The 24,336-nt window shown below is 36.6% G+C and overlaps 1 protein-coding gene across 1 annotated transcript in view; it reads right to left on the bottom strand.

Moving 5' to 3' along the window:
- XIRP2 (xin actin binding repeat containing 2) overlaps window positions 1–24,336 on the bottom strand; it is a 604,615-nt gene that overhangs the window by 36,503 nt on the left and 543,776 nt on the right. The window contains exons 7-8 of the mRNA XM_079924291.1: window positions 7,588–7,748; window positions 2,872–3,009 (exon numbers count right to left, since the gene is read on the bottom strand). Of these exons, the coding sequence (XP_079780417.1) occupies window positions 2,872–3,009; window positions 7,588–7,748 (299 nt within the window). The remainder of the gene's footprint in view (window positions 1–2,871; window positions 3,010–7,587; window positions 7,749–24,336) is intronic.

The raw sequence follows: 24,336 nt of genomic DNA, 5'->3' as shown, positions 1-24,336 counted from the left end.
CATCCTCTAGCTACAGCAATTTAGTTCTAGGGGGAGCATGTGTATTCCACTTAGAACCAATTAGATCCTGTAAGGTTTCTTTCCCTGGGGCTTCTGGGAAAAGGATTCTCACTCTTTCTCTGCATCGTTTTTACTCCTTTCTGGGGAAAACCTGGGAGAGAATGGGGCCAGCTCAGAGGAAGTGAGGCTGAGAGGTAAAAAAGAAGAAATATGATCAAGGAGATACTCAGTTTTTTAAACAAACACTTGTGAAGTGCTTATAAAGGGCCAGGCACAGTCTTAAGCACTTTACAAAAACAGCTTAATTAATCCTCTTAACAAACCTATGAGGTGGGTACTATTATAATCTTGACTTTATAATTGAGGAAATTGAGATACAGAGAAGTTAAGAAACTTGCCTAATGTCATTCAGCTAATAAATGAAAGAGGGCTTCCCTGGTGGCACAGTGGTTAAGAATCTGCCTACCAATGCAGGGGACACGGGTTTGAGCCCTGGTCTGGGAAGATCCCTCATGCTGGGGAGCAGCTAAGCCCGTGCGCCACAACTGCTGAGCCTGTGCTCTAGAGCCCGCGAGCCACAAATACTGAGCTCTTGTGCTACAACTACTGAAGCCCGCGTGCCTAGAGCCCGTGCTCCGCAACAAGAGAATGAGAAGCCCGCACACTGCAATGAAGAGTAGCCCCTGCTTGCTGCAACTAGAGAAAGCCCGCCGCAGCAACGAAGACCCAATGCAACCAAAAATAAATACATAAAATAAATTAAATAAATAAATGAAGGAGCAGGGATTTGGACCCAGGTGATCATGCTCCATCCCAGTGCTCTTAGCTACTACGCTAGAGACATACTGTGAGTCCTTAATTACATCAATGGTAAGGTAATATATGCTTCACAATGGGTTCTCAAAGAAAAGAAGGAAAGAGGGAAGGAAGGAAGAAGGGAAGGGAAGGGAAGAGACATCCCTGATTTTTTGCATTTGACAATTCCCTTGGTATAAATATTCTCAACATGGCTGATTTCAAGCTATGAACACAATATTATCTGGTTTGCAAAATTCCTGAAAATTTAATAATCAAAGAGTTGGTACAAGCCAGTTGCTCTAGTACACCCCTGGAACTTACATCAAGCCTTCCTTCCACAAGACTGCACTTTTATGAATCTGTAATGTTCCTTTTGGTTTAAGACTCTTGTGGTTGAGTTTTTGGTCTTTTGCAATATAAGCATCCTAACTGATACCAAGTTTCACAGATGATGAAATGTTTTCATGGAAACTGCTCTTTGTCATCTTTGACTGCCACAATCACCTCATGAGATAGACAAAACACTCATCAGTTTCTCCATCATAACTCAACAGAAACTGAGACTTTGAGGGGCTTATGAATTTGGACTATGTAGTACTGGCTACATAATTTGCCACACCCAGTGCAAAATGAAAATGTACGGTCCATTATTCAAAAATCTTAAGAATTTCAAGATGACAGCAGAGCATGAAACTAAGTGCAAGGCCCCTGTAAGTATGGAGCCCTGTTTAACTGCCCACAATGAAGATGGCCCTGGGTCTATGGGACTCAGCTGATAAATGTCAGAGGTGGTGTGTGAACTCAGATCTACAAGTCCCATAGCCCTTACACTCTATCACACCGCTTTCCTGCAAAATAAAGGATATGGAAATACTTTACCTATCTTCTACGTAGGATTTATTTAAATTATTAATGATGACTATATAGCATGTGGTTGATCAGTTTCAAGTAAACACATATACTTGATTCACTTAGAATCCTATGTTGCAAGAGCTATACATTAGGTCACAAGTATATCCAATCTTAATTTATTTATATTACATTTCCTTTAGGCAAAATTAAAAGAAATCTTACCGTAAACTTATTGTGAGCAACTTACATTGCACATTTTTTTTCTTGTTTACTTTTCAGACAAAGCCAGAAAAAGAAAACAAATAATATTCCACATACCAGACTTTTAATCAATCTATCTGATATACTGCCCTTGATGCAACCTTACAAACCCAACTGCCTTAATAGCCACAACTCAGGCAACTCTAAATACCCTAGGGAGTTTTCTGAACAAACAAGCAAACAAACAAAACCAAGAAACAAAAACAACCCCCACGTTTATCTCTGACTACAACATTTCAGAAATACCCCAGTTACTTTCTTCCTCCTGGAAAACCTGGGCCTAAGTCCAGCTGTTTACAGTGCAATTACTATTTTCCAAAGTGCCATGCTTACTCTAATGAGTTTTATTACTTAGATTTTCACATTCAAAAATCATCACCCATGACAATATTCGGTAATATATGACAATGGAGTAATGAAATGGGAAAGAATCTTTTATATAAGATAGCATTTAGAAGTTGTATTATGCAGTTTTATATAACATCTGGTTTCCACTACTCAATTTTTGGTGATTTTTAAAGAAAGCAGAAAACTCATCACAATATGCAGCTGAATAATGCTTCATATTTAATCTATGCAAACAAATAACAGATAGTTTATCATGAATTATAACCTAAAGGCAGAGGCTCAATGTAAATATTGTGCTCAACATTTCTATTTACCTGTTGACTAACCTAGGCTATTTAATTTTCATTTTTGTTTGAGACATTAGAAGCCAAGAGAAAAAATATTCCAGTATGATTCCCTAGAAACATGGCAAAATGCTTCAAGTAAATAAATCAATACATTGATATGAATTAACCGTGATTTTTCTAAAACATTTTAAAATTACAATTCTTGTTAATGAGTAATGAAAATAAATATACCACCAAAGAGGGCAGGGATGTGTGTTTTATATTAGCACTGAAATGAAAGCATTTCAACCAGACACGATTTATCCTTTACCAATAGTAGTACTACCTGCTCAGATCTGTCCTGGTGCTGGTATTGGTATTGAGTAAAGGTATTACAGGAAGAAGCAATTTTGTCCTTCTCAAATTGTTTCTTCACTCTGGCCAAACCGCCAGGCACTGTGCACATTTCTGATTCTTCCAGCATCTAAGACAAGAAAAAGGAAATTTCAGCTTGACATCTTCTCAGGATGGGATTCTCAAGCTATTTTTTAAAAAAATGGTTGATAATTATTGAGTGGTATATTAAAAAGATATTAACATACACAATTATTTCAGGAGGATCTTATTACAGAAAACCTTAATAAAAATAATTTCTCCATGTTGTTTTTTCCTGTATCAGTCTTTTGATATAAAGTCAGAAGGATCTTTAAAATATTGAGTTAATTTTCCTTATCTCAGATAGATTTTTATGTCTGGAGATTAGGTCTGTTAGAATGGATTTCTCTCATAATACACAGACTAGCAGAAATTAGAATAATTGATTCAATTTTAATCCACAATAAAGTTGTCATTAAAATTCCAAATGTCTATATAGGTAATACATTAATAAGGATATTAAAAAACATTTGACTTATTCCAAAATGTATTTAAATCATTAAGGATGAACAAAATAGCTTTGAAGCTATTTTGGGGAGCATATTTTTATTAATATACATTAATATTAGTAAAAATAACAACTACTTAATACGTAGTGCTGAGTGATTTTCTGTGTATTTACATATATTTTGTCACTTGATGCTTCTCCATGTTCTGTGAGATACGGTCATTTATGGTGGGGATGTCTAAGTTTAGAAGGATTCAGGTCTATCATTGGCATTTTACAAATGAGAAAGCCTATTCCAGTAGGTGTCATTTAGAACAACGTGAAAAACTGAGGAGTCTTGTCAGATATTATGCCCCTGTGGGAAGTGCAGTAATTCGAAGGCTTTGGTTTTGATGATTCAGCACATTCTCCAGCCTAGTGGGCAGTCAAGCCCAGATGGGATGACAACTGTCAAGCAAACAGGCCCCAGGCCAGCCCACTTTCCTCTAAGATACATCCAGGTCCACCTGAAACTGGGAGGAGACTCAGTGACACTTCTTGCACAGGAGATCTCCTGAGGTCTGGCCTAGTCCTGACATAACCCTGGAAGCCTTGAGACCTGAGAGTAACGGAATGCCTGTGAGCTGAGGTTCCCATACCTTGGACTGTGGACTCTTGGGATCCTGCAATCTTCACCCAAATATGTAGTTCCTCAAACAAATACTAAAAATACAGCTACTAAATTGGGGTTTTCCATACTCCAAAATACTGGAGGTGAAATTAATATTCAGGATTATCCGAATTACTAGCAAATACTCAAGTGATTGCTTTGTCAAGTTCATAACCTTTCCCTAGTTACAGGGACTGCCAAATATTTAAGAATATGCATATTGACTCTATGGAAAGAAGGGATACATTCTATCAAATTCTGCAACAAACTTCACATGTAAATCCTGGTCAATTACTGTCACTTGATACATGTTAAAGTCATTAGAAATTATGGCATCTCTTTTGAAATTTAAGATAAAGAAAGAGAAGGGTGAATTAAGGCTACAATATTTCTTTTACCCCCTCTGCCATTTAATTTACATAAATGGCCTTCTTCAATTGATCATATGCAGATAATATATAAATATTAAATTACAGAAATTAAGGCAAATTTTGTTAAGAAGAAACTTACTTTTTCCAACTATAAACAGTGTCCAAATGATGTGCAAATTAATCTGGTAAGCCTCATTAATTATGCTAACGAGTGGATACTTTACTAGTGTGTGTGTTTACACAAAAATATCAGTTCCTATACTGATCAGGTTGCCTCTTATCTACTAAATGAATTAAAAAACAGATATATCCATTCATTTACTTTAGCACTGTGCTTTGGAATCAGATCATGTTACACAGGCAAAAATGCATACAGTTGATTATTTTTACTAGTAGTACAACCATGACCCCAGCCTTCCTGATGCTTCTCTCCAGCCTAAGGGAGAAAGTCCTTTGAGCTATAGTTTATTTAGTAGTGGCGATGAGGTCTTCTTGTTCAGCTCAGCTTGGAAAGTTTACATATGTAAGATGGCAGGACTTACTCAAGGAGAAGCCTATGGCCATGAGCTGGAGTGATGTTTCTTTGCTCAGACTGAGATCACTTTGCCTTGTTAACCACCATGTGCTAACATCCCAACTAATCTATGTAATTGTAAATGACCACATAACTTAGATTGCTTTGTGTCGAACCTTTTAAAAAATGTTTATCCTTATTCTATGTTTCTTATTCTTGGACACAGAAACAAGATTTGGAATTTAATGGATATGCCGATAATTATTCTATTAACGAGTTAATTTAAATACTTAATACAGAACCTACCTAATGTTATTTTAATAATAAGTTAACTTAAATACATAACACTGAAACCTAGGTAAGTATATTCCATACAGAATCAGCAATTTCCTTTACAAAGAACTGTTCTTGGTTTGTAGGGCATAATAGAAATAACAATCTGGGGAGTTGGACAGACAGTAATTCTAATCCCAGTTGTGACACTTAAAACCTTGGGCTAGAGTTCCTGAACCTCAGTTTTCTTTCCTATAAACTGGGAATAGCAATATATTTCTCACAGATTTCTTGCAAGTGTTAAGATAAAGGAAATAAAACTGCACAGTACAGAACCTGTTATTTTGTTGCCTAACAAATGTTACTTCTCCTTTCTCCTCTAGGGGGCTTCTGAGGACCGATGCCTTTTCACAGGCAGGCCTTTTCCTTTAGGTTCAACAAAATGCCATCTGCCTGAGTCTAGGACAAAGAGAAACTGATCTAGGACAAAGAGTAACTACTTCAATGTGACTGAAATATAATGGATTCAGTTTGGGGCCAAATCAGTGACTTCCAAATTTTGCACATAAAATATTTGGTTTATTTGTATAGACAGAAATTTGGTTATAAGCAATTTCCATGATTTTTTGATTGAACAAACATTTGATGCAACTGACCAAATAAGGCAGTTATTTTGCTTTACTTTAGATATTTATCAGGATTTCTCTGAGACAATATGTGTGATCATTTTTCTCAAAATATTTATTAGCTTAGGGCCAAACCAAACAGTAGGGCACTTTTTTTGGACCAAAGATGCTTTCTTATATAAGAGGAGGCAGTTGAATATAGTTGAAAGAGTACTAGAGTCAAGAGACTGGAATCTAGTCTGGCTTTGTCCCTGTCTAATTGCATATCTACCATAAATCACTGCCCCTCAATTTGTTTTGTCTGTAAATGCGCAGGAAAGAGAAGGATTATTAAATTCCTTATATGTAGAATTTCTTCAGAATAGCATTAAAATTTAAAATTTTTATATTAAATAGTGAGATAATTTAGTTTCCTTATGTGCCCAATTTAAATATTCTCTTTTTAGTACACAATAAATACGAATCATGCCTTATACAAATTTGTTTTATGGTATATTCTCCTAGTGTTTAGCAAGATAAAAGTCTTCCTAGATAAAAGATTGCTTACTAAACAACCAGTCTTTAACTAGGTATTTTCAAAGTCAGCTTGTTTCACCAAGAATCATGTTTCCGATTTAGAATACTAATTGGTAGTAAAGTTCCTTAATGATCCAGCAGGGGGTGCTATGTAAGAAGACTGGCAGGAGGCGCTGGAGGGATACTATTTGTTTTGGAAGTGATGAAGTTAACTTATGTCATTTCTGTACATTCATTCAAAATCTATGGTGCGCCTGAAATGTATTTCAATAACTATCTAAAAACTCAAATGTCATCTAGAATTGCAACATTGTTAATGAGTTTGGCACAGTCATTCTTGTCTCTGAATGATTTGTAAAGAAAAATGTTCAGAGTAGCTATTTTAGAATACCAGGCTTCTTGGCTATTCTCTCTCTCTCTTTCTCTTTTGGTTAAACGAACAACTTTGCTAATTTGGAGATTATAATTATAAAAGAATATCCTTATATTCCATTAAGCTATAAAGCTGCTACTGATAAAATGACTTATCAAATCCTGTGGATTGAAGGACACAGAATATGGAACCCAACAAATTCTTTTGAATATGACTTTATTATGCATTCGCTCTAAAAACTGGTGGTCTTACTGAATCCTGCTGTTTCCTGTAATCATAACTGGTTTAGCAGACTCTCTACATTGCTAATCTCCCTCATTTCTATGTTGATTAAGCTACTTCTAATGGATTTAGGGCATACAGAGAAACGAGAACAGCAAAAGAAATTATACTGCCAGTGAATTTAAATGAACTATACATGAGACCAAGGAGGGCAGCATGCAGATCCACATTATTAAGATCTGAAATTAATTCCCAACCTTCCCAAGGAGAATAGCTATAGGTTAAATGATAATTATGGCAGTGGTGACACATTTATACAGTGCCTTATGGCTTACACGTAAATGATCTCTTTTACTCTTCACGGAGACGCTCTGCAGTAGATGGTTTTTTCCCCATTTTTCAGTTAAGGAAACTGAAGTTCAGAGAAGGCTTAAGATAGTAGCTCAAGTTCACACAACTAATAAGTGGCAGAGCTGAAGCTTAATTTCAGATACTCTGGATTTGATACACACTATTTCTGTGTTTTTTCTACTTTATCCCATTGTCCAGTAGTATTCTTATATTGCAATGTAAAGGAGGCATATGAAAGGCAGACAAGCAGCCTGCCTAATGCAGAAGCACTAGAAGCAGCTTACGTTGGTGGAGAAGCTGCGGCAGTCACCCTTGGAAACAGCCGCCTGGTACCTCGCCATCCGCTCCTTCAAGGACACCACCTCCTGGAGGTCTGACACACCCTCTCTCTGCGCAGCACTGTCTTCTGCAAATCCACTCGCTGGCTTACTAGGGCCAGCAGTCACTGAAAACAAATGTAGCATCGTTTCAGGTTTTGAAAAGAAAATAGCATCATCTTAGGAACAGTGAAGGCACTTAAAACATCTGGTCTCGGAAAACAGACTGTAACATTCCATGGTATTTTCCAAGTTTCATGGTCACCCTCTTTTTTTCAAGCTTTCAAGCAAAGCTACAAAATGCCTACACAGAAGCATATGCTTATGCAAACAGCAAATTAAAATATTGTCCCCACTCCTACTCCTGCAATTATTCTGATGAACAATAGGTATTTATTAAGAGATACATAGTGTTAGTGAACATTTCCTGAAGCATTGTGTTGGAGTTATGCTAAATGCTATAAAAGCATCATCTCATTTACTTCTCTAACATCCTCATGAGGTAGGTTCTATTATTTTCTAAAATTTTTAGATAAAGAAAATGGAGAGTCAGAGTAGTTAAAAAACTTTCCCATGATCACACAATTAGTAAGTGTCAGATTTGGTGGTTTGACTAAATCTTTGGCAAGTCTAAAAATTGCTCTTTGCTTCTCTCCCTACCCTTCAACCCTCAAGGAGATAAATCTAAAATATGTGAATGCTATGAGAATTATAGACTGTGGATTTTTTTCCTTTTATTCCATAGAGGCATGTGTAACATAAGAAAGAAATAATAGTCCCATTAAAAAAAAGCTTTGTCAGTTGTTCCAGAGCATCTTATATTTTCCCATGTAAGCCATCTACCTGACAAAAATACAGAGTATTAGGAATTACATACTTGCAAACAGAGCAAAAGACTGATTGCATGATCACAGAATAACAGTTGTTAGAAACAGAAATGTCTTAGAGCTGATACAGTCTCACCTAGTCTAACCAACTCCTTTTAGGCATAAGGAAACATGTCTAAATATTTCCTTATGTGAAAGAAACCTAAGGATTCTCCCTGGTTAATGTGATGGTTATTTAGATATAGGTGCCAGAGTTGGTTCCAAAACTAGTTTTTCTTATTTTATCCAGTGTTCTTTGCTGTTATGACTCTGCTTGTTGGTTTACTATTCACTCTTAAAGAATTGTAATTACAAAATCATTTCAAGGGCTCCTTCTGGAACCAACCAGTATATGGTGTGTCTGTGTATATCTGTGTATGTGTGAGTTCTGATATGTTTATCACTCATTCATACACCCCCTGCCTTTCACCTTAGGGCTGGTAGTCTTTTGTACTCACAGGGTTAGCGGTCTTTGGTATACTTTGTTATTTGAATCGGTTTGATTTAATTACAGTGAACCAAGTCCCAGACAACCCCAGGTAACAGACCACCACCAAGCTGTTCCCTGCCCTGTTCTCCCTACCTTCTTACCCAGTCCCCACATTGAACCATCTTATTACATTGTTTGTTCTTTCTATTAGCTTCTCCAAGATTTCTGTACACAACAGCAGTTGAGAACAACTACTGCGACCCAGGAAAAATTAAAAGTCATTTGTTTTTTGACTCCTTGAGTATTTGCTTTTTCTTAAGGACTTCTTATTCAGTTAAAATTTTCATTTATTTTAATAAAATTTGTAAATATATTTTTAAAATTTTAATATTTATTTTTTATATTTTATTTCACACAGTATTAAAGGAAAAAAATAAAAAGGAATAAGACATTGTATCATATGAATACTGTGATTGTAGAAACTGATATGTTCACAATAAATGTCAGTTAGTTTTTAAAATTCAACTGTCTTCCAAAACCTCATATCTACCTACACAAAGGTACACTCCTCCAGTTGATCCTGATAAAAAGAGATTCCCACCAACTACTGAAAGTCTTTCACATGCTGAAGAAAATATATCTTTATTTTCCTCTCTGGATTATCTATTTGCACAGATGAATTCCGTTTATGTTCAGCTGTACTCTTCTTACTTTGTTGTAAATGGTCACTATATAAATTTTATTGAACATGAACCACTGAAGTTTTTCCACATTAAGATATAAATTTCATTTTGCACATTATTAATTAAAGATGTTATTATTTTATTAATCTTAACAGAAAGTCAGCAGTTTATTTTTGCAAAAATTTACAGCGAGTATTTACTTCTGAAATATTTCCAAATGATTTTTATCATTTTCATCCTACTGGGAAATGCCTAAGATTAATGGTCAGGAAATCAGTTGCCTGAGTATTAAGAGATTTGGATTCCATTGCCTTGTAGCCTTTTATTCTGATCACAGAAAAAACATTACATTTTAATCTCTCTCTCTCTTTGTCTCTCTTTTTCTCACTCTCTCTCCTTCTCTCTTTCCCATCAGTAACTTTGCCTACGCAGGTAGGGTCGTGGAATAGAAAACCAACCTTCAGCTAACAAACTGTGTCCATGTTGGTTCTTAACCTCCTAAGTCAGTGTCTTTCAATTTCCTCATCTGAAAAGCAAGGTGATGTTTCCTGACTAGTATACTATAAGGCAGTGCACCTATCTGTTCCTATCTTGATGCTGATGACACCTGATGTAAATTTGTAGGGTTGATAAGACAGTCCCTTACTTAGGGACTTAGGGATGTGTGGGGAAGAAGATAGGAACATTGGTCGCCTGACCTCACAATGTGCTATTTCAGAAGACTTGGATGCAACTGAGATTGCAAACAGTGTTTAATGTTTAGGGTAACTTTAAAGAGAAAGGTAACACAGAAGAACAAGTTGGGTGTAAGACAGAATCAAGGATACATTGTACAACATGGGGAATATAGCCAATATTTTGTAATAACTGGAAATGGAAAGTAACATTTAAAATTTATATAAAAAATTTTAAAAAGCAAATAATTGACTGAAAATAATGATGCTACTGTCATCAATAAATAAGTCTATAGAATAAAGTAAAAAGTACTTTGACCTCTTTATTTCACTAAGAGAACACTTGCTAATATCTGAGTTGTGAAGCTGATACTTGCTCTGTCTGACTTACAGTACAGGTGTAAGCAGAGGTGTGTCTGATTTCCTAACCATGGTGAAATCAGAAGAAAGGAAAGTTATCAAAGGTGAGAAGAGAACTAAGGGTATTGAAGGTTTCTTAGAAGAATTAAAATACACATTGAAGGCAGCTAATAGAGTAATACATGCTGCAGAGGAGAAAAACCAATAACATACTAACAACAATGTGAAAGAAGATGACAAAGATAGAGAACAGACAGCAAAATTCAAGCTAGAAGATAACAGCATTTCCGTGGGAGGGAGGGAGAGTGGGCAGAACAAATGAAATACAATAGAAGAAATTTTTGCTGAAGATAAAATTTGGGCATAGATTTAAAGTATTTACCATAATATAGGAATAAAATTAATTTTAAAACACCAATATATCAGCAGATCCTAGTAAAACATTTCAGAATCAAAGAAAAAGAAAAGTTCTACAATTACCCAGACACATGAAGAGTTTCTGTGATGAAGAAACAAAATTCAGAAATCCTGAGGTATCTTCTTTATAACATTGAACACGAAAAGCAGTTAGAGAACTGATTACTTGTTACTGAAATTTTAGTTTTGAGGACTACTCTATGTGAATTCAAGCTGTTACTCATGTGAGAAGTCAACAAAAAGCCAAACACAGACCATTTAACAAAAGTCAGCCAAAAAAGAAAACAAAGATCCTTAACAAAGAAAACCAAATATAATAGTGTAAAACCAAATGTAAATAAACACGGGTCAAACTTCACCCTAAAAGACAAAGACAAATAAATCCAACCATATGCCACCTGCAAGACACAAAATTTAAAAAGAAAATATTGGTCAAGAAATTGTGAGGCAAAAATAAATGAAGAGAAGTTATCATGACTATATTCCTTTCATGCAAAGTAGCATTAAAGACAAAATATGTTAAATGAAATAGAGAGCTATTCTGTAGATAGAAGATGCTGCCCCACTATGAAGCTGTAACAACGATGTGACTCTACATGCTGACTAGCATAGTACAGAAACATATAAAGAGCATCTGTAACAAGAAGAAGAATTTTATGGGACTGTAATCACTGTGGATGACTCTAACTTTCTTCCATCTTTGTCATATGAAACTTCAAAAATAAATTATTTGAATTATATAATTAATAAGGTTTATTTTAATATACTTATTCATTATTATTAAATAAATATTGATTATCTACAATAAGCATAAGACACATTCACTATGCTCCAGAGATTTCAGTCTAGTTGGCAAGAGAAACAGGCAATTATAGCCCAAGGAGTTTATGGTTTTGCACCAGGTGAGTTGGGAGCCTACGGGGGAGAACCTAATCCACCTGGGTGTGTCAGTGAGCTAGGTGTCTGGAAGGCATCCTGAGAAGTGGAACATTTGCACTGAAACATGAAGGAGTTGGCCATGTGACTATGTGGAAGAGGGAACAATGCAGAAGTGGGAGGAAACAGCAGAATTACCAACAAATCATGTTGGGAAAAGTAGGTAATGATTTTGAGGAAAACATTCAGAGTTCCTCACCACACTGCATATTACACATGGAGTATTAGATAAGGACTTAAATGCTTTTTAAAATGATGAACAATTCTTAGAGAGATATAAGTAATTCATAAAATGATTTTAGTTGGACTTTCAAAGCATGAAAATTCAAAGTGAAAAAATCTTTCAAAAAATTTATACGGCCAAAGGAAAATGGAAAAGGGACAATTATAATAAAGAGGTTGAAGTGTTAATTTTCTGTAAAGAATATTGGTTGAAAAAAAAACTAACGTTATTGAAAAGACAGATAAAGGACTTAAAAGAATGATTCACAAGTAAAAAAATAATAGCAAATATGTATAAAGTGCATTCTATGTGTCAGACTAGTTAGTCTTTTTAATGGTCTCAACCACCCTATGAGGTAGAGACTATATTTATTTTTAATCTCCATTTTACAGATAAGGAAACAGAGACATAGAAAAGATTGTAAAACTTGCTCAAGATCATGTGGCTGGTGAGTTTCAGAGCTGGAAGGGGAGCTAGACAGTCTGGCTCCAGGTTCTGTGACTTAAGTACAATTCTATGCTACATCTCAAGAAGTACAAGAGTCCAGAAACCAAAAGACAAACCCAAACAATCACTTGCTCAAGGAAACAGATGAAGGGAAATTCAAACAACAAAAAGATGCCTTTTTTGTTGTTAACTGACTCATTGCCTGTGCAATAACATATATACAATAAACAAATAGTCCTGGATAATCCGATGTATAAGTATTACTCAAAAGAAATTGTAAGGTTCAATAGTAATTTGAACTCTCGAGCAGAAAAATGAGAATTTAATGATTTTTTTCTTGGAAATTTTCTAAAATCAATTTGAGAACCCTTTATTTAGTCCAAACTAAAAGCCAGGCAGAGAATGCGCTGGGGTGTCACATGGAAGCCCACAAAGCTGAGGCAAATATAGATGCCAGCTTCAAGGAGGCAAGCGTACTTTTGGTGACATATCAATAGCCTTGCTATTATAATCTGGATGCATTATAAAGAAGTCAACTGCTTTGAACTCAGAAAATTGATTGAGAACTAAATTGGGAGAATGACGAGCTAAATTCTATCAAATCTAAATATATGATCTATACCCCAGCTCGGATTTGTGTACAGCATATCATACCGATGGACATACCATAGACTCAGAGCCATTAGCATGAATAAATTTTTTATAATTTATAATATTTGCATATCCCTCAGCTAATAATAAAATTCATGTCTTTTAAACATTCAGAATGCTGCTGCCAAGTCAAATTTGTAATCAATTTGAGTTTTATATATTTTACCCTCATTTGAATATTATGAAGCCAAGAAACGGAGAATAAAATGAAAGAGCAAGTGTATAGCACAATATTCCATTAATTTACTGTTTTTAAAAAACATGGAGAGGAAGGGCAAAGAGTAAAGTGTATATGCCATGATGGCACGAAAGCTATACTGTGCCGTCCCTCCAGCATACGAACCCAGTGAATCAGATTCCACCTTTTAAACTAACTTCCCTATGGTCCCACTCCCCCAAAATGCATTGTGTTGTGTGTACTATTGTCACCTTCCCCAAAATCCATCCATTCATCTGATTAGCATGATTTATACATTAACAAAAACAGATCATCTCTCAGGGTAATAAAAAGGATTAGTTCTTGCCTCCTTACTACATCTTCCATAACCACTATTCTCCTAATTCACCGGGTACTGGAAGAGATCCTATACATCCAGTTGCCTGACAGAGGAAAACGACAAGATTTAGCAATGTGGTAAACCAAATATTGGTCCTCCAAAGATGTGCACACCCTTATTCCCAGAATTTGTGAATACGCTACATTACATGGCAAAAGGGACTTTGCAGATGTGGTTAAGTTAAGGATTTTGAGATGGGGAGTTTATCCTGGATTGTCCAGGTGGGTTCAATGTAGTCACAAGGGTTCTTATAAGTGAAAGAGGGGCAGGAGAGTCAGAATCAGAAAGGAGAGGTAATGACAGAAGGAGAGAGAGAGGGAAGAAGAAGAAGAAGAAAAAGAAGAAGGAGAAGGAGAAGGGGGGGAGGGAGAAGAAGAGGGAGAGGAAGAAAAAGAAAGAGAGAGAGAGAGATGCATTGCAGAATCTAAACTACTGGCTTTGAAAGTGGAGGAAAGGTCCCATGAGTCTAGGAATGTAGGTGGATTCTAAAAGCTGGAAAAGGCAAGGAAGGAAACAGGCAACCTCCCTCATAGAGCTTTTAGGAGGGGTGGGGCCCCAGCCAACACCTTGATTTTGACCCAGCAAAACTCATTTTGGATTTTGGATCTCCAGAACTATAATATAATGGATTTGTGCTATTATAAGCCCAATTGTTTGTGCTTACAATTGTTTGCAGTAATTTGTTACAACAGCAACAGGAAACTAATACAAACATCCACTGTACATACACATACACCTGACCAAGTCAGAAATCACTACACAGTAAATTCTTCTTAAGGCATATTTCAGTTCTAGCTCCCCCTAATCTCACAGATTCATATACACAAACTACCCTGTGATGGAAACATCTTTGAATTTCTTTACACCCCAAAGAATAAACGTCCACCTACTTATAGATAAGACTCAGCATAAATGTCCATTTAGATAGTAATCTCTTCCAGTAACAGAACTGCCATTTCTAATTGTAGTAAGTTTTTCTTATATAGACTTGTCTTCTGTTTTCTGCAGCCCCTATCATCTCACAAGAAGTGTTTCTGTTACGAGAGCAGTTATAAATGTACAGAAGTTCGACAGAAATTAAATAATCATTAGTAGGTTAATATTGCTGGTTTGGGCATATTTGAAAATTCAATCATATTGCTATTAGATTAATTAATTGCTTAGTTTAGTTAAGGAATTGGCCAGTTAAAAATCAATAATTGAATAAAATGACTTAAATTCCTTTGAAATAGTCAAATAAATTAAAACTATTAAATGCTTATAGATGATGCATATTTTTACAATGTCTCTTGTTAGACACTTCCCTAGCACAATCAGACTTATGTTGCATTATAACAATGATAACCATCTGTTAATGAGTATCAATTACGCATTAATCATTTGACATGTATTCTTACACATCTACATTTTACATCTAATTCTTACAACAACTATATCTGATGGGTGGTATTATTTCCAGTTTACTGCGGTGAAAGCAACATTTAAAAAGGTAAAAATCATATAGTAAGTGGCTCAGCTTGGAATTAAGTTCAGGTATTTCTTTTTTTTTTGCAGTACGCGGGCCTCTCACTGTTGTGGCCTCTCCCGTTGCGGAGCACAGGCTCCGGACGCCATGGCCCACGGGCCCAGCCGCTCTGCGGCATGTGAGATCCTCCCGGACAGGGGCACCCGCGTCCCCTGCATTGGTAGGCGGACTCTCAACCACTGTGCCACCAGGGAAGCCCCAAGTTCAGGTATTTCTGAGTACAAGGCTATTTAACTCTACACAGTCTCTTATGTAAGTATTTTTCATTAAAATATAACATTATAAAGTAAATTTTAAATTAAGGGTATGAATTCTCCTTTCTGTTTCCTAAATATCTACACACAAATCCTTTATTTCAGTGTATATAGGGATAAATCAAAGGGAAACCAATAAGTTGAATTTCTATGTCTCTAAGTGAATCCTTTTTTGTCCTTATAAGCTTGAGTTTAGAATTAAAAATCAAAGCAAATTTTTCAGTTATATTTCTTTGGTCACTATAGAGATCAAACTTGAGATGGGGTTAGGTATTGATCCAAGCCAGCAGGGAGAGAGACAAACTTTACTACAAGGGAAGGAAAATGTGAAGCAAGGTCCACTGCTCTCATTTCTATTGATTTGTTTTGCCTCAAGGCATGGGAGGTGGTGGCATGCTTCCATCAAAGTTTCCTCTTGTTTAAATCTGCATCCCAGGTATACAATAAGAGTATCTGATAAATTCTCCTCTTAAGGCTTTAGGCATACATTCAGTAAACATCTACTACTCATCTGCTGTTGACCAAGCACAGTGCTCAGGGCAGGGCACAAATTACTCACCATTGTATTTAGTCCTGCTCTACCTGAAAAGAGAGGGAAAAAAAAACACCAGAGAGATCCTCAAGAAATACAGTATTCTAAGTGTTAATCTGGCCTTATCTCTAAAAACAGAAATACAACAGGTTGCACCATTTCGACATGCTGATTTAGGAATAAAAAATTTCCCAGATGGCTGGCCCTGCTAAGGAAGTTACCTTTTCTGAAGACATACCAAATGGAGTCCTCCTTAGGTGGGGAATCCTGAGGAACTTGGTAGCACACACTCCACAGCCCCATCCCCAAAATCACATTTATTTATACTGAGATGAAACTGAATTAAAATAGATCAAGACCAATCAGATTTGATGGGGTTGAAAAGTCCCTCACATGTATCCTCACAGTGGCTCAATTTCTCTTCAGATTTTTCCCCACTTAATCTAGGCAGTGAGTAGCTCCCTCTGCTGTGCTTTCCCAACATTTAAAAATTACACTTCTGTCTGTATTACTTGTTACTTTTTAGTGTGTCATTGAATCTCTCTGTCTTCCCTTCTTCTCTCACCTTCCACCCACATGCGTGCTCCTCCAGCACAGGGTTAAGTTCATTTAGGAAACCTGTTTTACGCTGGGTTCTGTCTTGGTTTCATCCCGCAGCAGGCAGACCCACAGGGAGATTGACCATCTACTCTGGACCCAGAAAGCCCAATATTTATTCTATCTCTGACACTTACTTTTGACTTTAAGCAAATTTCTTAACCTCTCGAAGTCTCCTTCTTCTTAGCTATAACATGAGAATGATACCAGAATCTGATTGCCTGTGAGGACTGAAGGAGATCTTATTAAAGTAAGGGGTTTTACATAGTATCTTGCACATAGTAAATAATATACGCTCAGTAACTTCCAGTCACCTTAGGTGTTATTATATATCCTAGATATTATTTTCCAGATAATCTGACATGATACAAGTCTGAGATAATAAAAGTTATGAAATTTTCCCAAATCTCAAAGCTAGTAAGTAGAAAGGATAGGACTTGACTCTGGTCCATATGAATCTAAAGGCTGTAATGATATTCCATTCCTCTTTATAAGCCAAGTATCTACCATGTTGCTTGAAACAAGGAGAATGCAACAGATTGTGAAAGAATAGATAATTACAGTAAGAGATTAGGGCAAGGAAGTTGGCACAGTCCTGCTCATATGGCCATAGGAATGGAGAAAATATATGTAAAAGAGAAGAATGTCAATGTATATAATATCAAAGTGTTAGTCTATCTGTGTTTTTGGCACTAGCCAATGAGCTACTAATTTTTCACCAGCAAAGAAGAGGGCAGTCCCCTGAAAATGTAAAGTTCATGAAAATCACCCTAGTATGGCCCACTATAGGGACAGATCTGCTCCTTTTCTCCCTGCGATGGTTCCTCATGTTTTCCCCTGCTCTCTGTTTTTTAGGTAAAATCATGACACCATGACTCAAAGTTATTCACATTTTTCATTTTCCTATAGGGTCTCTGAACAGTGGGCTTGGCACAATGAACCCTGGCCTGGACCGGTCAGGCAGGGATGACTGGGCCGCTCCCTAAGTCTCTGCTGCCCTTGTCACCACCCACCAAAGGCAAAGAAGAGAAGGATCCTGGATCCCTCACTTATGATCCATTCCACGGTTGCTCTACTAAGTACCTCTGCATTGCTAGGCACCTCTGTACCCCTACTAAGAACCTTATTTAGGTGTTTGATAACAGCTAAAGGAAGAGGTGTTTTAATATTTGGTTAGTTTGAATATAGGTATTCTTTCTATTTAATCTGTGTATTCCTTCTGTTTAAATTGATTTCCATCCCTTTTTTCCTAAAGTCTCTGTTCTAGAAAATCTTCAAAGTTGGTATCATTCTACATTATTCACCTCTCCCTAAGTTGTTACCTCTTTGATATAACTTCTTTTTCTCACTCATTATTTCCTAATATACTCTTTTTTTATTCCTACTGATTACCAGTTTAGAATTTGTCTTTCCCTAAAATAATCGACTTTTGCTTCTCATAGGCTTTTAAAAAAATCCATACGAAGTTAGTTCATGTGTACTGAACTGTTTCGTTTAGTTCCAAGTATGCTGTCGTCACTCAACAGATCAAAAATAAGCAACAGTAATAAAATGCAGATGAACATTTAATAATTTGCAGCTTTGAAAAACATCTTCCCAGCATGCCTACCTTTAAATTGTTTGAGCGTGGGCAGGGTAGGAAAGTTACTTAGTTACTATTACCTTAAATAAGTTCTATGCTAGCTGCAGTCTGGAAAAGCCAGACGTTTCCAGATCCATTTTTAGGAATTCCTCAATTCTTCATCCTCTTTCCGACTTTCACCTCTCCATTAAGGTTAGCATCTGAGATTTATTCTGACAAAGGATATTAAAAGAAAGCAAATCACTAAACTCTGACTCTCAATGACTTAGACAATTAATGCTGTGGCAGCTTCTCTCTTACTAATCATTCTTTTCCTTTGAATAATAAAATGCATTTAATTCAGTCCACCTTTTGTCTTAGAGAAATTCGGTCTTCAAATTTACACAAACTCTTTTCAATGACCTTAAGTAAGTCTTTGTTTACAATGCTTTCTCTGCCTAAGTCCACAAATAACAGCATACTTTGCTATGGTTTTCTTTTGAACTTAATGGCTGATAGACTTGATCAAAGAAAGGAAAGCACACGAATTCCATATACTTTCTTTACTGAACATTATTTGGAAAAGCTGAGCAATCAAGGAGAAAAGTGAAAATGCTTAAATAATGCAACATTTTGCTTGCGAATAAAAGACGCCTTTGGAAGTAAATTCACTCTTTCAGAGCAGTGATGTACTTAGAAAAATTCTACCTAAAGAAATAAACACTGGGCAAACGATGTGATCTTCAATCATTTAAATGTTTCCTGGGTAGGAAGATAAAACTGTGAGTGTTAAGCAAAAATATTAAGAATCTGTTTTTCTTACCAAAGCTCTGGTTCTTCTAACATGCTCTAAAATGAAAGGTAATCAACACTTGTCAAATGTTTGTACTGTCACAACTCCTTTCTGATTATTGTCCCCCGTAATTGCAGGGGACACGAGATAGTGTTGTATACATTTTGAATTTAAGTCTTTTAAATTTCGTACAAGGATGTTTATAAATTAAAGCTATAATGATTTTAATATATCAAAACTTTGAATCAGCCAGGTGCTGGGTTACTCTCCCTGTCACCATTAACATGACCTAAATATCCTCTGCATAGCAACACAGACTGTAATTTCAAAAGAAAGAGATGATGTCAGTTTCCTAATGATATGCTGGTCCTAAGAACTGTCCAAAGAGTGGAAGTAATTTAATAGTCTTCCCTGCTTAAGATACACATGGGATACATAGTTAGTCTCATCATCCCTTAATTTATTTATAGTTACTTATCTTAAAAAATTTGGCATTGGCATTTGTTTCGTTTCCCTTAGATTCAAAACCTAATCCTGTAAGTGCCCCGTAAGTGGAGGAACTGAGTTTATGCTGCTTATTTCACTCCTGTTTTTAGAGGGTGTAGTGTAAAAATCAGTCTTTAAATGTTATTCAGATTGAAACTTGCTCTTTTCCATGCACATTAAGACAGTAACATCTGTGAACAACAGAGAATTTAATTAAAACTTGCAAACAAAATTTTCCTAGACCAATGGTATTTAAACTCAAGTGTAGTGGAAGGTGAGAAGAGGAAAGTTGTGGGGAGTGAAATGTAAGAAGCAATTAAAACTATATATTGGGCTTCTTTGTAAAATTCCATATGAAGCTAGGCTTTCACAGCTTTAAAATAGAATCACTTTCCAAGACTACTCCCTTTAGGTACCAAAAGCCTTAGGCAGATGGACAAATCACTTCATTTTAGTGTGATCTCCTACTGTTTTAGGACAACTTACCTAAAAGGGAAATCAGACTTTAAATTTAAGCATCTCCTTGTTTGTTTTTAAAGATTATTTAAAAAATTTAGACACCTAACTACAACTACAGGTTATCAACCACTAGCCAGGAACTCAGCATAGTCTCCATCTCTTGAATCTTCTAGTAGCCTGAATAACCGTGTCCACCATTATTTCAGTCAAAGAATCTCTTAGTTTCATCAGTTTACAAAATGGCAACACCCACATTGTGAATATGAAAGGCTGGCCATCACACAGTGGCCAGAAATGCTCCTTGTGGGCCCTTATGTGGAGGTAGAAGAAATATAATGCACCTCTAAGCATGACATGCTTGTGTTTTCCCTAACAACGAGTGCCAGAGACTTTCCTAACATTTTTGCAGAACTGGTTATTCAATTTTTATTATTACCTAAAATTCCTAGATTGCCAAGAAGCAAACCAACAGTAGAGATGAATATGGCCAACTTCACAGGTATTTAACATATAACATCATGACTTGTACACAGTGTATGCCCAATAAGCATTTATTGAATGAAACTGTCTTGCAAAAATACTGCAAAATTCAACGCCCATCTTTTCATGGTTCCTGTTGACAGATTTTAATTTCTCTCTCGTACTTCTTTTTAAAGAGTAGAAAACAAGTTCCAAATTCTGTAACAGAAGTTATTTAAGCAGAGCAGCAATGTGAAATTTGGGATTAGAGCTTCCCGGAGGGAGCAAAAATAAACTTCTTGCCTGTGAACCTGTGAGTCTGCCACAATGAAATCCAGCTCATCCCCCAAAATGCTCAGCGGGACACCACATGAGCAGGTGAAAATTAGAACTGCACAAAAATGTGTGTTTGGAAAGTGAAACTAGTCAACTTTGGGCTTTTTGCCCAGTTTAATTTCTGCCAGAAATTCTCCTGTTATTACATATTTGCAGAAAGAAATTAGAAAAGTGTTATAGCTAAAAAATTTCAGATACATTCATATCTCTATCACAGTTTGGCCCAGAAAAAATAACTAGCTTCCCCAGGCCAGTGGGCAAGTACAGGACTACGGCTAGAACATGGAAACACTAATACACACACACACGCACACACACACACACACACACACACACACACTTTTCTTTGGAGGACCATTTAATCACAAGTAGTATCCTATTTGTTTTATGAGATCTAGGAGGAAGACCTCAGTAAGTTTTCAGAGTGGCCCAGTGCAGCTCTGAGTTGAAAGTCTGCCAAGGAAAGCAGATGTGACAGAAAGCCCCAGGTCCCATTCACCAGCAGTGCGGGGCCTGAGGAAAATGTCATAAAACTCATGGAGCCTAACACTTGCCATTATAAGAAATATCTCAGAAGGAGGAATTAAAAATGCTGAGGCTTTGCAGCATTCTCTGCATTGTTCTTTATAAACTCTCAAAACCGAGTGTGGAGTTGGTGAGTAGCTTAGACCAGGAAAAAGTAACACTCATCTATCTATGTCTCCTGAAACACACACACACACACACACACACACAAACACACAATTCTTGACACCCAACCATGTATGTTTTTCAGGGCTCCATCCCCAGTCTTCTGTTTCTGCCTTATCACACACACACTCCATCAGTTCTCAGCTTCATCCATATTACATCAATGTATATGTCTAGTAACTAAGTCTTAACCTTAACCTTGACAAACCTTTTAAAATTCAACGTGGCTTTTTAAAAAACATATTACCCACAAATTTATTTCCATTTTCAACTTTTCCAGTGGTATATTAGAATAGAGAACATCTGGGATTGTCAGGAATAATGGTGAATGTGATATGCAGTCAATTAAAAGTGAATAAAATGATTGTTGGGTATTAGCATATATGCAAAACAACAGACCTTTAAATATACATATTTAAATATATATATATAAATATATACACCTAGGTAGCCTGGGAATGGGAGCAAATATATCAGATTATGAGGAAAATGTTGAACTGGCTTTTTTTTTTATGGTTAGCATTTTTATTTTATTTTAATTTTTTATTATTATTATTTTTTTTGCAGTATGGGAGCCTCTCACTGCTGTGGCCTCTCCCATTGCGGAGCACAGGCTCTGGACGCACAGGCTCAGCGGCCATGGCTCAAGGGCCCAGCCGCTCCGCGGCATGTGGGATCTTCCCGGACCGGGGCACGAACCCGTGTCCCCTGCATCGGCAGGCAGACTCTCAACCACTGTGCCACCAGGGAAGCCCTGAACTAGCTTTTGATGAGGTAGATTTAGCTCAAGAATGTGGGGACAAATGAGATGGGAGGTCAGTGAAAGCTCTTCTCTTGCAGCTGACAATGGGGCCCAGGCGGAGTGGGCATTGGATGTCTCATGGTTCCTTTAAGCTTTAGACCCATCCCTGAAGCCTGGAGTCAGGAGCCCTTAACACCAGGCCACCAACACTTCTGAACTGTTCTTGGCCTTGGTTGAAATGGGTGCCCTAGTCCATCCTAGGCTCCATCCTGTCGTGTTCCTAGCTCTCCTTACTTCTGACCTTGTGATTTATTTTCCCGCTTAGCTTCATCCGTCAAACCTGATGCATTGTACCATTTCACTGGCTCATAAGCTTTTGCTTTCTCTTCCATTATTGGATTCTTCTTTGCCTTTTCTGCTTTAGATTCTCCTGATAAACAGTCTGGCACCCACAGCCCCATCTTTCAGTGCCTCCCTCCCCAGCAAGAGTCCTCCTTCCATCTTTACTCAGACACTGTGAGTGGATCCAAAATACAGAGAGATGAGGCAAAAGAGGCAGAGAGCTGAGGGGCAGGATGTGTTGAGGATGGGAAGACTACGCTGTGGGTCAAGACCAGTTGTAGTTGAAAAGAAAGAAAACTGTGATCTAAAAGAGTATTCTGAGAGTCCAAGAACTAACTCAAAGTAATGACAAGGTCCATTGTATGGCTCTGAGCAGCTCCATCAGAAAGGAGACAGAGTCATTATGGTTGAAGTGGTTGAAGAGTTCAGTTTCTTGAAGTAATGTGATGCTGACATCAGTAAGGATAACCGAAAAGTTCTTAGTTTCAAGTGTTGGAAAGATTATAATAGAAAAAGGGTATTTAATAGCTTTCTACAACTCCAGAGAGGACAGAAATTTAATTTGAGCTCAAGAGTGAACCTCTGAAAGGGAAGGATGCCTTTAACAAGAGAACAACCTATTAAATCAGGTAGATAATTTTCTCTCAAACGGTTCTCATTTAGTGTGCTGTTATTTTGAATGTTCAGCATCTAGGATAACTTGGTACTTTATATTCTTATCTTGCTCTCTGGGGAAGATGTAAAGGTTATTATATTAGTCTCATATATTGAACAATAATAATAATGATAATACAGCAAAAGCTTATGTAGAACTTACTATGTACCAGGCTCTATTGTTTTTGTCATTTTACAAATATGAATTTATTTAATCCTCAAAACAACCCTGTGAGATAGATTGTATTATTATCTCGATTTTCAGATGAGGAAATAGGCACAGAGATGGATTAAATAATTTGCCCAGATTCAACCAGCTGGTTAAGTGTCAGAGCTAGAATTCAAACCCAGGTAGTCTGGCTGCAAAGTCTGTGTTCAACTAATAAGGGTTTACCTGACAGCATTTTCTGGTTTCCTAGTAAAGTGTTATGTGGGTTTCCTTTGGAATTTCTTCTGGCCCTGGGAGATGATGTTTCTGTGATTCTGATAAACTGAGGACGCTTCATACGTCTTAAGGATAGTGATAGCTCTAGAGTTAAGTAATATATTCCAGAGGTCTTTACTAGAAATGAAATAAAAAAGAAGGAAGGAGAAAGGAAGAGAGAGAACATAGCACATCATTTGTGAAATCTTTCTAATTTCAAAAAGTATTCAAAAAACTTTCTAATTTCAAAATGTAAAGATGATATCAATAATGAAATTTTATATGTCACCTCCTGGAACTCCTTTTATATAGCTATCTATGGGAGAATAATACTGTAGAAAATGTTCATTATTGTCATCGTTATTATAAAGATGTAGCTTCGCACTTTCTCAATACAAATGTTTACAAAACTCTGTCAGGCTCTTAACGCAATGTTACACAAAAGGTAAAAAGAGGTGTCATTATGGATGATATTATGGTTATCGAATGTTGTTTGAAGACTCATCTTTCTTTGAACATCTAAATGGACTTTTAAAATATGAAAGAAATGGAGAACAATATGGAGGCATAGGTAACACTGTGCTTTATAGAAAATAACATACACATAACACAGACACA

Source organism: Stenella coeruleoalba (assembly GCF_951394435.1).
Source record: "Stenella coeruleoalba genome assembly, chromosome: 6".
In the NCBI taxonomy this organism is placed as follows: Eukaryota; Metazoa; Chordata; class Mammalia; order Artiodactyla; family Delphinidae; genus Stenella; species Stenella coeruleoalba.
The sequence above is the reverse complement of the archived record's forward strand: the minus strand, read 5'-3'. Positions and strand labels throughout refer to the sequence as shown.